Here is a 13,131-nt window from a genome sequence, read left to right as displayed (position 1 = left end):
TTAGCACACAGGGAAGGTCCTCTGTGACACAGGAAAGCTTTGGGGAGCTGCAGTCGGCAGGTTGGGGAGCTGATGGGGTGGTACTAGGAAGAGGCTGGGCCTTCAGTGGAAATCCCTTTGGCTAGTTAATCCCCAGGTCCATTTAATGCACACTAGTCCCAGCACTTCCAGGAAGTATTCTTTATAATGGCGGGCAGTTAACCACCACAGACCAAAGAGCTGTGTCCAGCCAGGCCATCTTTCCAGGATATGGGGAAACACTGACTCCAAACATCACCCCACCAGGGCCAGGGGCTGAGGTGAGGGAGACACTGTCACCTGCAGCATGTTTTGTTCTCTAACCCCATCAAGTTTCTTCTCTCTGTGCTAAGAACTGGACTCAGTACTCACTGATAAAGAACCCGTCTGCCAGCTCAGGTTCCTGGATGCTCCACAGGAGGACGAAGGGGACCAGGAATGGCAGAACTCCCCAGAGTCTCATTTTAGGAAGCAGTAGCCTGTTTGGAGGCATTAAACCAGGAGGAGTTTGTCAGTGGCTCTGGCCTCTGCTGCGTGCCCCAACAGTCCAGGAAGCATCTCTGGGCAGGAGCCAGTTTGTTCCCTCCCCAGAGGCCATCAGTGGACTAGCTGTACCTGCAGTGCAAACTGTGGGGGAACGGGATCTGACAGGCTGGTCTGGGCCTCTGCTGGTGGTGGTCCTCAGGCTTACGAGGGGGAGGGGCAGAAACGCTTGTCATCTTGTAGAACCTTGGAGCAGAGTGGTGTGAACTCCAGAAACTTCCTCTTCTCGGGGGCAAATTGGGGTTTGGAAATATCGTACTTTTTTCTTTCTGATTCCTTTCCTCTCATGTGTTGTTTTTGTTTGTTATTGTCTTGGTTTGGTTTTTGGTTTTGGGGGTTTGTGGATTTTTGCCTTTTTGTCTCCAGTCCTCCCTTTTCTCTCCACTTGTTTCTCATTTTCCTTCTTTCTTCCTTCCCTTTTCCTTTTCCTTTTCCCTTCCCTCTCTCCATCCTTCTCTTTTCCTTGAGACAGGATTTGATCTCTCCCAGGCTGGTCTCAAACTTGCTGTGTAGTAGAAGTTACTGATCCGTCTGCATCCACCTCCACAGGACTGGGATCGCAGGTCTGCATCACCTCACCCAGTGAATGTGGGGCTGGGGGTGAAATCAGCTCTTCGCAACGATCAGTTGAGCTGCATACTGTCCTGGCCGCTGATTCTTCTCATCTGTGGGCTAATTGTCTGTGGCTTTGACCCTGTGTCTCCTTTGTCTCCTTACAAGGTCTCTCTGCCTGGGTCTCTTCCTCCTTCCCCTTAGCTCCCTGTGGATGGTCCCTCTCTTGTCTTTGGCTTAGACATCATCTTTAGTCACCACCCAAAAGTAAAGACTTTTAAGTGGACAGGAACCCACCATTCCCAGTGAGCATCAGGCCAGGAGATGGCACCTCTAAGGCAGGAGAGCAAGGGAAGCTGAGAGCCTCTGTCCCAAGTGCAGGTTAGCAGGGACCACAGGAAGCAATGGCTCAGTCAGCTGTAGGAGGGACTAAAAGTGGCTCTCTGATTGCTCTGGAATATTCCCTCAACTTAAATCCTGAAGCATTAGTGAAAGAGCAAATGCAGTATGGGCACAATGTGAGCCATGCAAGGGTAAACTGAGGCAGGGACCGCTGGCAGCAGCCACATGCACTTGATGCCCCCAACTACAACTGCAAGAGACAGTCCCACAGCGTCTGCTTTGACAAACCGTGCTAAACTTCCATCAGATAAACCCGACCATTTTCAGATCAACAATTTCAGGTCCTTGTGACATTCATGAGATTGTGTGTCCTATCTGCTGGTTCTGAAATGTTTTTAATCTCTCCAGCTGTAAACCCTGTCTCATGAGCAATCACTCGCTAGCCGGCTGCAACCCACTCCAGCCCCTGAGACTGCTTCCCATCTTGTAGGGCTTCCTGCTGTCTCTGTCTTTGCCTGTGGTGAGTCTTTAGTCCAGTGCCTCACACACACGCTCCACCTCTGAGTTACATCCCTAGCCCTCTCTTTCCTTTCTTAAACTTTTGAGAGAGACCATCACTACCATGCCCCAACTGGCCTTGGATATGTAATTCTCCTGCCTCCCGAGGATGTGATCACAGGCCTGATTTCTGCCCTGGACATTTCTTCTATATGGAGTCATACAGTAAAGTATGTGTGTGGAGGGGGTTGGGGGGGGGGGACCAGAAGGTAATTTCCGGAGCTGTTTGTTTTTTCCTCTTCTGCCTTGCTTGAGGCAGTCTCCTTGTACTTTGCTTTCGTAGCATGTATTCCAGGGCAGCTCGCCCATCAGCTTCCAGGGAATTTGTCTCTGTCTCCGATCTCACTGTAGGAACACTGACTGGCCTTATAGATGCATGCATTACTTTGTCCAGCGTTCTATGGGTTCTGAAGATCTGGACTTAGCTCTCCTCTCTTCCAACTCCACTCCTCCACGTCTGCTCCCCACAGACGCATGGTTATATCTTTGTGTATTATGAGGAGCACAGTTAATAACATGTGCTGCAGATTTTGGAGTTGCTAAGAGAATAACAATGATATCTTAGCTACCTCAAATTGGCCCGCAATGTACACATCTCATATTTCATTCTACCCCATAAAAATGTGCAGCTATCATTTGCCCAGTAAAAGGGTAATGTGTACGATGTTCCAAAGGGGAGAGCCAGGTTGCATTAAAAAAAAAAAAAAAATGGAAGCAGATGTTAAGAGCTAAGGAAGAAAAAAAAAAAAAACCAACCGAACTAAAACTAATTGAAACCACGAAAAACAATATCATCCCAAGCACTGAAAACCAAATGACAATGTATCCCTGAAACTACAGTACTTAAAAGGCAAATTCATGGGTGGCCTTCCAGACACATTTTGTTACTAGGAATTTGTTTGTTTGTTTGTTTTTCGAAACTGGGTTTCTCTGTGTAGTCCTGGTTGTCCTGGAACTCACTCTGTAGACCAGGCTGGCCTCGAACTCAGAAATCTGCCTGCCTCTGTCTCCCAAGTGCTGGGATTAAAGGCGTGTGCCACCACTGCCAGGCAGTCACTCGGAATCTGAATTCTAGGCTGGACAGCTAAAGGCACAGGCTGCTCACACCAAGCTGCTCCTTGCCACCCTCAAGTCTCCAGTTCCGTCTCTCTTCAATGCTTACCATTCTTCATCTTGTTCTCTCCCATCTCTCCACAGCACACGTGGTCATCTTAGTGGTCCCTAGACAGGACCTCTGGGGTCTTCTACCTCACCCTTGCCGCACTGAGGCTGGCAGGGTCACCTGCTATCCACTCATGTCATTCACCTCTCGTATCATTGTTTTGTTCTGAGACCTGGATTTCTGATCCTCCTGCCTTCAGTTCCTGAGTGCTGGGATGAGAGATCATCACATCAGGTTTATGCGGGGCTGGGGATTAGTCCCGGGGCTTCCTGCATACTAACTCTGTCCACCGAGCTACACCCAAGCCCAGCTTGCATCATGTCTTAGGACACCTTTCTATCTGGGCACTCCGGTTTGTCCTAGTTCTGTAAAATATACCAGGCAACTCCTCAGCAGCGTCCATTTGCCTCTAACAAACAGCATCTTTTAATTTCTTATTTTAAAAACCGCTTGTGTATGAGTGATTTTCCTACATGAATGTCTGTATACTACATGCATGCCTGAAACCAGAAGAGTCCGGAAGAGAGGTTCATATCTCGTGGGACTGGAGTTAAAGATGAGTGTAAGCAGCTTTGTGATTGCTGGGAATCAAACCCAGATCCTCTGGAAGAGCACTCAATGGTCTCGTATCTGCTGACTTACCTCCCCAATCCAGTCTTACGGCCTCTTGGCAAATACATGCTTCCACTTAAAATAGACTCATTCTGGGGTAAATCTGCCCCCACCCTAAAAACCACACAGGATGACTCGTTAACAAATATAAACAAATACAAATTATTGTAATATGTCCACATTCCCTGTATGCATTGTAATATATGTTCCACAGTAATATTACTATGTTCCACGGAGTAGACATGGGCTGGAACTACAATTGAATAGCCTCTACTATGTTTGGGAGGACTGTAGATAGATCTGATCTGTGTTTTCCCATCATGCTTATCCCGGGAACTCTCCTTTTTAATGACTGGCTAGAGGCTAATCCGATCAAATCATTCTCTAAACTAGATTGATAGACAAGTTAAAATTTAAACCAAAAGACTAGCCTAAGCGACCAGCCTCGGCCTTCTGAGGAACCTCACAGTCTGACTGGGGAAGTTGAGCTAGTAGAGAAGGTATTTTCTGTTGGTATTCACTGCTTCTACTTGCTCTCTAATAAGTGTGTACTGGGGCATGTCTAATCAGTCTATGTTTGATCAATTTTCCTGTCAGGCATAGGTGTTACTGGTTGTTTTGTTTTGTTTGTAATAAAAAAAAAAATGGAGGTTTCAGTGACGCTAAATGATTGAGATGAGACCACACAGCTGATAACATGGCGAATCCAGGAAAACAGTCTAACTCCAAACTCCAGCTTTGTGCCATGCTATCTTGACTCTATAATTAGATGGATCAAATTTTCACAGTGTTATATCCACATTCCCACAACAAGGCCGCTAACCTAGCTGTATTTGCCCATTTACTGGAAGAGGAAAACTGAGGCCCCGACTTATGCTTTAGGTGTACGTGAGCAAGAGAGGGCCGAAAATCACAATTACTGCTTTAGGGTTAACATTCCAATTTCTGATGAATCCAGGTGCTGCTGTCTTTGGTGCCCATAGGACATCAAAAGGTGGAGAAGGGGGTGGCAGCTTCTATAGATTGTCATATGGTCGGAGGTCCAGGGGATATGCTCCAAGGCATGGCCATAGCTCCGTGGGCTCTGAAACTCTCCAGGAGGATTCATCCCAGCATATACTGCATGAGGACATCCTTCTTTCCCTCTCCTCCTTCTCACTGCTTCTGAAATGTATTTGCCTAAGGAAAGCTACAGACATCACAAGGTCATCTCATCTTGAAATAAAAAACAAACAAACAAATATGTGGAGGGCCTGGCTGAGCAGCTAAGGGCTCCTTCCTGAGTTCTACCCCTAGTATTCACAGTGGAAGGAGAGACATAACTCTCTCTCTCTCTCTCTCTCTCTCTCTCTCTCTCTCTCTCTCTCACACACACACACACACACACACACATACACATACACACACACACACACACACACACACATTTAAAAACATATGTGGGACAGGAACAGTTTGTCTAGATGAATCATAAGATCATAGAGTTCTATGGAGCCGGAAGAAATTAGAAGAATCTCATTGTTAACAGGTCATGAGTGTGTTTGTGTGTGTGTGTGTGTGTGTGTGTGCATCTGTGTCTGCATATGTGTTTGTCTGTGTGTGTCTGTGTCTGTGTCTGGGTTTGGGTCTGGGTCTGTGTATGCATGTGTGCCTGGGTGATTCTGAAACACCAAAATCCTGTAATGTCTGCCCAGGTCTCCAGACAATCTCCATCCCTGTCATCAGTGGAGCAGAGCAAAGCCCCCACTGAATCATGTCTGCAGTTTCTTCAGACAGAAGCACAGGAAAGTCACCTGGGAACTGTTCCAAATGCAGCGCTGTGATGATTCAAGTGTGACCTCTTACCCAGGAGCGAGACAGTGGGGAAGTGACCAAGAAGGACCAGATGCAGCGCAATGGCCAAGTGTGGGGTGCCACAGAGAGTCCCGGGTAACTGCTTCAGACCTGTCTCAACTCACCACCGCGGGCAGATCCCTTCTTGCTTCTCCATCTGTTTCCTCACCCATGAAGTAAGGGGGCTGGGGACCCTCCCCGGGGCATCTGCTCAGACCGTGCTCCACCCCTCTGGATGAGCCTAACCGGGCCCCTGTCCTTGGCTCACATAGGCGCAGTCCCTCCACGCCCTCGCCCACTCCTGGTGGAGTGGAGCTCTGCTGCTGCTGCTGCTGTTTCTCATCCTCTCCTTGGAGCAGACCTCAACATCATACAATGCCAAGATCAAACGTGCGTCCACCCTGCTAAGCCATTCTTCCATGGCAGTGCTCTTGGGGACCGAGGGTTGCAGTGAGAGCCGAGGGTTAGGGGTTGGTTGGCGCTGCTGGGTCACAGAGAGCTACCTCTATTTACCAGTCGGTGGCTTCCTTCACCTGTTTACCCAAACTATTTCCCTAGCTTTCCTCAATATGTGCCTTCAAGGTTTTTTGACTTAACTATTCATTGGGCATCCAGAGAGAGGCGAGCAATGGTGGGAAGCCAGGCATTACTTGAAGGGAGTGGCAGCCGAGGGAGGGGAGAGAGAGAGAGAGAGAGAGAGAGAGAGAGAGAGAGAGAGAGAGAGAGAGAGAGAGAGAGGTGAAGGATGGAGGGGGGAGGGAGGGGGAGATTCAAGAAACAGAATTGACCCAAATCCTGGTTGAGTCGGAATCTGGGATTGTGGGGAGCAGAGAAAACCCGTTCTTCAGTGCTTTCCGTAACAGGACTGTCGCTAAGTTGAAGATCAGGATGAGGTCATAGGGTCAGGAAAGAGAACAGACAGTGGGAACATGCTCCTTAGACCTGGAAGATACTGGTTCTGTCTTAAACACATTGAAACAAAGGGCTCTTGAGAGCCTCTTGGATGGCTTTTCCTCAGGTAACTGTGAACAAAGGTCTTCAGCTCAGAGGAGAGGGTGGACTTGGGGGAGAGGCACCTGAACTAGTCAGAATCGTGGGAAAGGATGTGTGAAGCCAGAAAGAGTCCAGAAAGCTCAGGAGACACCTGAGACCAGGAAACGTGGACGAGTCCCTCGGTGTGTGCACAAAAGGTAAGTGGCTAAGACGAGCCATCCGTGGAGGAAGGAGGGCTCAAAGGGCAAGGTAACAAGGTGGGCAGGACACATGATAACAAACCCACACTGAGGTTGACGTGTCCCTGGGAAGCAGGAGGGAGACGAGTCAACAGTACTGAGAAGGGGGGCTGGACTTCATAATCTTGAAGCTTCCCTGTCTTGATCACTGTGAGGGGATCCCACGTTACCGGTTTAGCTTTTCTTGGCTTCAATGTAGCCTCCAGGTGCCTGCTTCAGAATTGCCTATGTTATCTCTAAAACACAGCAGCTCCTAGCCCTTACATTACAGAGATTCTGACTTAGTCATAGTCCACAGTTTCTGAATGATTCACAAATGATTTCAGTGTTCGCTCCAGATGAGAACCTGGCTGTCCTTGCTGGGTCCCTTCCAAAGTGGGACTGGGCTCCTGAAGTGGGAGCCTTGTAAACCCCAGACTCCACCTAATTCACTGTCTTATCCTGCCTGATCTAATTCCCTAAACTTACGAAGCCAGGAAGCTAGAACTGATATGTGGATCTTCTAAAGTTGCATAGTTCCAAAACCCAAGAAGAGCTGCACTCTGTGATTAAAGCCTGATTACATGTGCTCAGTTCAGAGCCATGGAGCACTGTATTATCTGCCTGCTGCTACAGAACCTCCATGAGGAGGTCAGAAATCTGGTGTGGTGCATCTAGATTTTCCCTTAAGATTCACACCAGGCTAAGAGCAAAGTGCCAGCCGGGGCTGCTGTTCTCATCTGGTTCCTCTTCTCAGATCACGTGTAGTATAATCATGTTTTTATAGTTTTAGGCCTGGGGCTCTCGTTTCTATAGTGATGCCAGATCCTAGAAGTCACCTCACTTCCTGGCTCTTGGCCATCTGCCATGGACAAAGCTGCAGAGACAGTCTGTTGGAACCTTCCCACAGTTTGAATCTCTCTAACTCCTCTACCAACCATGAAACCCTGCTTTTAAAGGACCCTGTTGATAGGGCTTGAATCATGCTTATGAGGTTCCTCTTAGCAGTGTCTCAATTAGTGCTTGGTTCAATAACAAGGACAGGAGTATTTAGGCACAACTTTAGAATTCTGGCCACCATAAAGGCTGAAAGTCATGTCTTGGGCTTAAAAGGGAGGATGTGACCTCATAACTGGCTTTGACCCTGTGCCCGGCACTGTAGGGTGTGTATTATAGGCATCGTCCCACAAAATTTCAACAAGCAGACACTTAAGACGGATTGACATTCTCACCTTACAGTTGGGAAACTTGTGAATCTGACAAAAAAATATTTTTTTCAAATATTATTTGTCTAGTTCCTGTTGGAGCCAGGCTAGCAAGACCAGATCTGTTGGACTGCACACCTCTGCCCCACACACCATGTCTTTCTCTGCCCCACACACCATGTCTTTCTCTCCTACCACTGCCAACTCAAAACCCTGTAACTGAACCCAGACTGGTCCTGAGGTCATGAAAGATGTCAGGGACCAAAGTCGGGACTCCTGGCTCCATTCCATTGCTTTTCCTCCACTGTTCTTCAATGTCCTCTGCTGACTGTGGTCCTGGAGGCAGAGGAGTTAAGACACTAAAGTCATCAGGTCACATGGAAATAGCTCTTCTGTTTAAGACAAACAGCATTGTCTCTGCCTAGTTATCTGCTTTGGAACCCAAGATGGCTTTCCTTTGGCTACCTGAGCTCGGATTCTAGATTGTGCTCCACTGGAAGGGATCAATCGTGCAGAGTGACAGATGTGGCCGCTAAGTATAAGCAAGGGAAGAATGGAGAGTCAGAGGTGGATGAAAAGGCAGAGATCCTCACCGCTCGCCTCTGCCGTGGAGGAAAGGGGCTGAAATGCTTAAGGATGTGAGCTTGGCTGTTTCTTTCTTTGCAGAAAAAGTGGGAGTGTGTCCTAGGCAGCGGTTGGAATGCAGAAACGAGAGTTTGAGCTCGTGCAAAACAGACTTCAACTGTAAGGAGCATTTCAAGTGCTGCCAGTTTGCCTGTGGGAGGAAATGCATGGATCCCTACGAAGGTACCGGCATAGAGGTGGGAGGAGGCAGGGGCACGTTTTGAGGTCACCCACGTCTTGCTACATCCAGAACTAGTTGAATAACCCTCTTAGAAGACCAGACCAAAGGGCCAGAGTTTATGCCTTCCTCATTCCATAATTCAACTCTCTGCCTTTAAGTCCAAGTCGTGAGTCCAGATGGAGTGGATCCAAGCAGTTGATATTGATGCTAGATTTTTTTTTTCCATTCGACCATTCACAAATACCTAGTGCCTACTCAATGTTCACTATGTGTAAGGCTCTTATTTGCAAAATTAAACTTCATTCAAATTGTAGTTTGAGAAATGAAGCCTCCCTCAATCCAGATGCTTGGATCATTTTGGACTCTTTGGCCTTTTTTGTTTGTTTGGTTTTTTGTTTTGTTTTTTGTTTTGTTTTTTGTTTTTCAAGACTGGGTTTTTCTGTGTAGCCCTGGCTGTCCTGGAACTCACTCTGTAGACCAGGCTGGCCTCAGACTCAGAAATCTGCCTGCCTCTGCCTCCCAAGTACTGGGATTAAAGGTGTGAGCCACCACTGCCTGGCTCTCTTTGGCCTTTAAAAGGGGTTTCCTAGAAACCCTAAGTATTCAGCATCCTGTATGTCAGGGACCAAACATTTAACAGAGAGTCATTCATTTCTTTCTTGATTTCATACTTAATTAATATATTAAGATAGGGGCCAGGTAGAGTGGCACGTGACTTTAATTCTAGCACTTGAGAGGCAAAGACAGGTGGATCTCTGTGATTTACAGGTCAGTTTGGTCTACATAGAGAGACTATGTCTCAAAAAAGCAACACACACACACACGGAGTGTTGACTGTATCTCAAAATTAAAAATACAAGGAGGACATGAGAGGAGACATGGAAGCAGAGGCTTGCTTGGACAGAGAGACCGTGAACCTGCTGTCTAGAAGGGTTCTGAGAGCCCAAACTCTCTGTTAACTCAGAGCCATGTGAGGTGAGGTTTTGCTTTCCTTGGCATGAGACTGACATTCCAGTTTATTGTTCATGGCCATCACAGAGACGACTCACCACAGACAACCACGAGGCATCTAGCTCAGTGAGAATCCGTTTGAGCCTGTGCTAGGATTCAGGTTTGTGTTGGCTGACTCAGAGAGGACCAGACAAGTAAGGGTTAGCCTTAAATTAGATGTTGTCCAAAAATGGATTCATTCTGTGGTTGAGCATCTATCGCAGTGACTCTTGTCTCTAACAAGGACATATAGGATTGTTGCGGCCTGCCCGCAGTCCACAACACGAACGGTTCAACTGAGAATGGCAGTTCGAACTGAAAAGAGAGGAATCTAGACGGGGCGGAAGAAACAATGGAGCCAAGACAACAAACATTCTGATCAAGGCTCAATTTTACTAATTCCAGACACTCAGTTATAAAGGAAGGGGGAGGGAACCCAATTTCCTGCCAAGTAACTCAGGGTCCAGTAGCAGGACGAACACGTGTGTGCCTCCAGGCAGCAAAGGCAGGTTCCAGCAGTAGGTAGGCGTGACAGGACGAATGAGCCGGTAGCTCCACCTTTGAGCAAGCAAGTTCCAGGCTGGGGGAAGGGAGGCCACATAGGATGAGAAGAAAGCCGTAGTCAGTGAAGGAATGTTAGCTACACACTTTAGCTAGAAGTTGGAAGCCTTTAGTATTCTTTGAGTTTCTGTTGTCTTGCTTTTGTCTCCCTTTATCATGATCTTAACGGCCCACCTATGTCTTTTTCCCACTGGCTTTTTCTGTGACGAAGAAGGCTTGTGGCTAGTAACAATGGTGTGAGTTGTCCTAGGAGGTGTGTGTGTGTGTGTGTGTGTGTGTGTGTGTGTGTGTGTGCTGAGTCGGGGAACAATGTGGTCTCCCTGTGTCATACTCAGCTTTAGACATCAAGGACTATGCTTGTTCTCCCTGTATCCCAGGTACTTTGTCGGGTACTCTGGCTACAGTTCCTGAGCACATCTTGCCCTCTCAAAGCTCAAGGCCATGTGGAAGAAAGATTTGCATCCAAGTGTTTCTGTGTGCTGTTCGTAATGCATTTTTGTAAGAAAGAGCAGTGCTCAGAAGAACTGCACAGCATCAAGCAGGGATGTAGAGCTAGAACTAGAACCTATGTCTTTTTAAAGATTTATTTATATTTTATCTGTGTGGTTGGCTTTCCTGCATGTAAGTATAAACACCATATTTGGCTGGTACCTGTCAAGGTGAGAAGAGAGTATCGAGTCCCCCAGAACTGGAGTTATAAACAGCTGTGTGCCTCCATGTGGATGCTGAGAATCAAGTCTATGTCTTTTAAAAGGAAAAACTGGCAGCCTGGAAAGATGGCTCAAGCAGTTGAAAGCACTTGCTCTTGCAGAGACCTGTGTTTGGTTCCAGGAGCTCTGACTTCCCTCTTCTGGCCTCAGATGGTACTGCACACACATAGTGCACAAACCCCGTGAAAGCAGACCACTCAGTCCATATAGAATACAGGGGGTGGGATTTTTTTTTCTTAAAAAAAACATTCTACATGTGTTTATTTTTATTTTGCTGGGACGCCTGCCATGGCATGCTTGTGGAAGTCACCTGACAATATACAGGAGTTGGTTTCTTCATTCCACTCTGTGGTCCTGGAGATCCAACTCGGGTCATTTGGGTGGGTGACAAATCCATCTCCACGGCCCACCTATGTCTTTTTCCCACTGGCTTTTTCTGTGATGAAGAAGGCTTGTGGCTAGGAACCTGACTTCCTCATTATACTCATGCTTTGCTCCCTCACCTCAGAACCCTGCATGCTACCCTCAGACAAAGGAAACTGCCAGGACATTTTGACGCACTGGTATTTCGACTCTCAGAAGCACCAGTGTAGAGCCTTTCTATACAGTGGATGTGGCGGGAATGCGAACAACTTCCTCACCAAGACTGACTGTAGAAACGCTTGCATGTTTATTGGTAAGACCTATATCCCAAGTACTGGGGGGTGGGGGTGGGGGCTTACATAACTACAAACAGTGTAATAGTAGAGTGATAGCTTTGAGGCTTTGAGACCAAACTGCCTTGGGTCCAAATCCTTGCTCTACGGTTGCTGCTTGAGAGGCCTTTGGGTAGCATTCATGACTTTTGGCTGGGCTATAAAATGAGGATGCTAACGGTGTTTCCTGATCGAGTTGTTGTGACTGGAAACTAAGCTAATGTAAAAAAATTAAGAGGCTGAGAAATGAGGAAGAGTTAGCAGACAGGAGGCCTCTGGAAATCAGGTGGTCCTGTGGGCTGCCCCTTCTTCCCATTCACTTTGGCATGCCTTCACAAGGAAGGCTTGAGGTCGGAGAATGGCAAGGAGGAGGCGTGGTCCTTCCTGCTCTGAGCCCAGGAGGTGACTCTCCAAGCTGTCTGCATCTTAATGCTTCCCCTCCCACCAGTATTCTGCAGCCTCCAGATAAACACCGAAACTCCTTGAACTTACGTCCCAGGCTATCCCTGGCCTCCAGGTAACACTGAGTAATCGCAGGGCTCTGGCCCCCTCCCCTCTTCTGAGCAACTGGGTACCCGCCTCACACTTTCTCTTCCCAACGATGGGCTTCCATACTGCTCTCCTGAACACTGGGATTCTCCTTGGCCCTTATTCGAGGATTCGATCCTACTCTTCCAGCTCTTGATTTTACACCCCAGCTGTGCTTGACTTCTTTATTCTTGAAGTCTCCCGCAACCCCCTGAAATGAGACAGTACACACAATGGATTCATAAACATTAGGCCCTGAGCCCGGGTCTAACTCTTTGGGGAAAGATGCTTCTCATTACATCAACCTGTTGAGCATCATCCTGAGGAACAATCTTTGAAGGAGGCCCACACAGGTCAGTTCTAGTAATTGTAGACCTGGGAGGTAGAGACTATGGTGAAGCCTATAGACTCTCTTCCTCTTCCTCCTCCTCCTCTTCTTCTTCTTCTCCTTCTTCTCCTCTTCTTCTCCTCCTCTTCCCCTCCTCCTCCTCTTCTCCTTCTTCTTCTCCTCCTCCTCCTCTTCTTCTTTTCTCCTCCTCCTCCTCTTCCTCCTCTTCTTCTTCTCTCCTCCCCCTCCCCTTCTTCTTCTTCTCCCTCTCTCTCCCTCCCCCTCCCCTCCCCTCTCTCTCCCCCCGTCCTCTTCCTCTTCCTCTTTAAATATGGAACGCTTCACAAATTTGTGTGTTATCTTTACACGGGGGCTATTGCCCACGCTTTTGTCCCCCCTGGTAAGAACACGCTCAGGGCAACCGGAATCTTCTGCAGCACAAGCTTTATTGCTTACCCCATCAGGAGCCAGTGGAGAA

At 47.8% G+C, this 13,131-nt stretch overlaps 2 protein-coding genes across 2 annotated transcripts in view; one reads left to right on the top strand and one right to left on the bottom strand.

Moving 5' to 3' along the window:
- The window catches only part of LOC110307513 (WAP, Kazal, immunoglobulin, Kunitz and NTR domain-containing protein 1-like), an 11,601-nt gene extending 11,053 nt beyond the window's left edge, over positions 1–548 (bottom strand). The window contains exon 1 of the mRNA XM_021179752.1: positions 391–548. Coding sequence (XP_021035411.1) covers positions 391–511 — 121 coding nt within the window. The 5' untranslated portion in view covers positions 512–548. The remainder of the gene's footprint in view (positions 1–390) is intronic.
- A 5,134-nt stretch (positions 549–5,682) lies between these two features.
- Positions 5,683–13,131, top strand: part of Wfdc8 (WAP four-disulfide core domain 8) — a 15,030-nt gene continuing 7,581 nt past the window's right edge. The window contains exons 1-4 of the mRNA XM_021156543.1: positions 5,683–5,796; positions 5,893–6,010; positions 8,703–8,843; positions 11,611–11,778. Of these exons, the coding sequence (XP_021012202.1) occupies positions 5,683–5,796; positions 5,893–6,010; positions 8,703–8,843; positions 11,611–11,778 (541 nt within the window). The remainder of the gene's footprint in view (positions 5,797–5,892; positions 6,011–8,702; positions 8,844–11,610; positions 11,779–13,131) is intronic.

The sequence above is a fragment of the Mus caroli genome, chromosome 2 (assembly GCF_900094665.2).
Source record: "Mus caroli chromosome 2, CAROLI_EIJ_v1.1, whole genome shotgun sequence".
NCBI lineage: Eukaryota > Metazoa > Chordata > Mammalia > Rodentia > Muridae > Mus > Mus caroli.
Note: the sequence above shows the minus strand (reverse complement) of the source record. Positions and strands in the feature narration are given on the sequence as shown.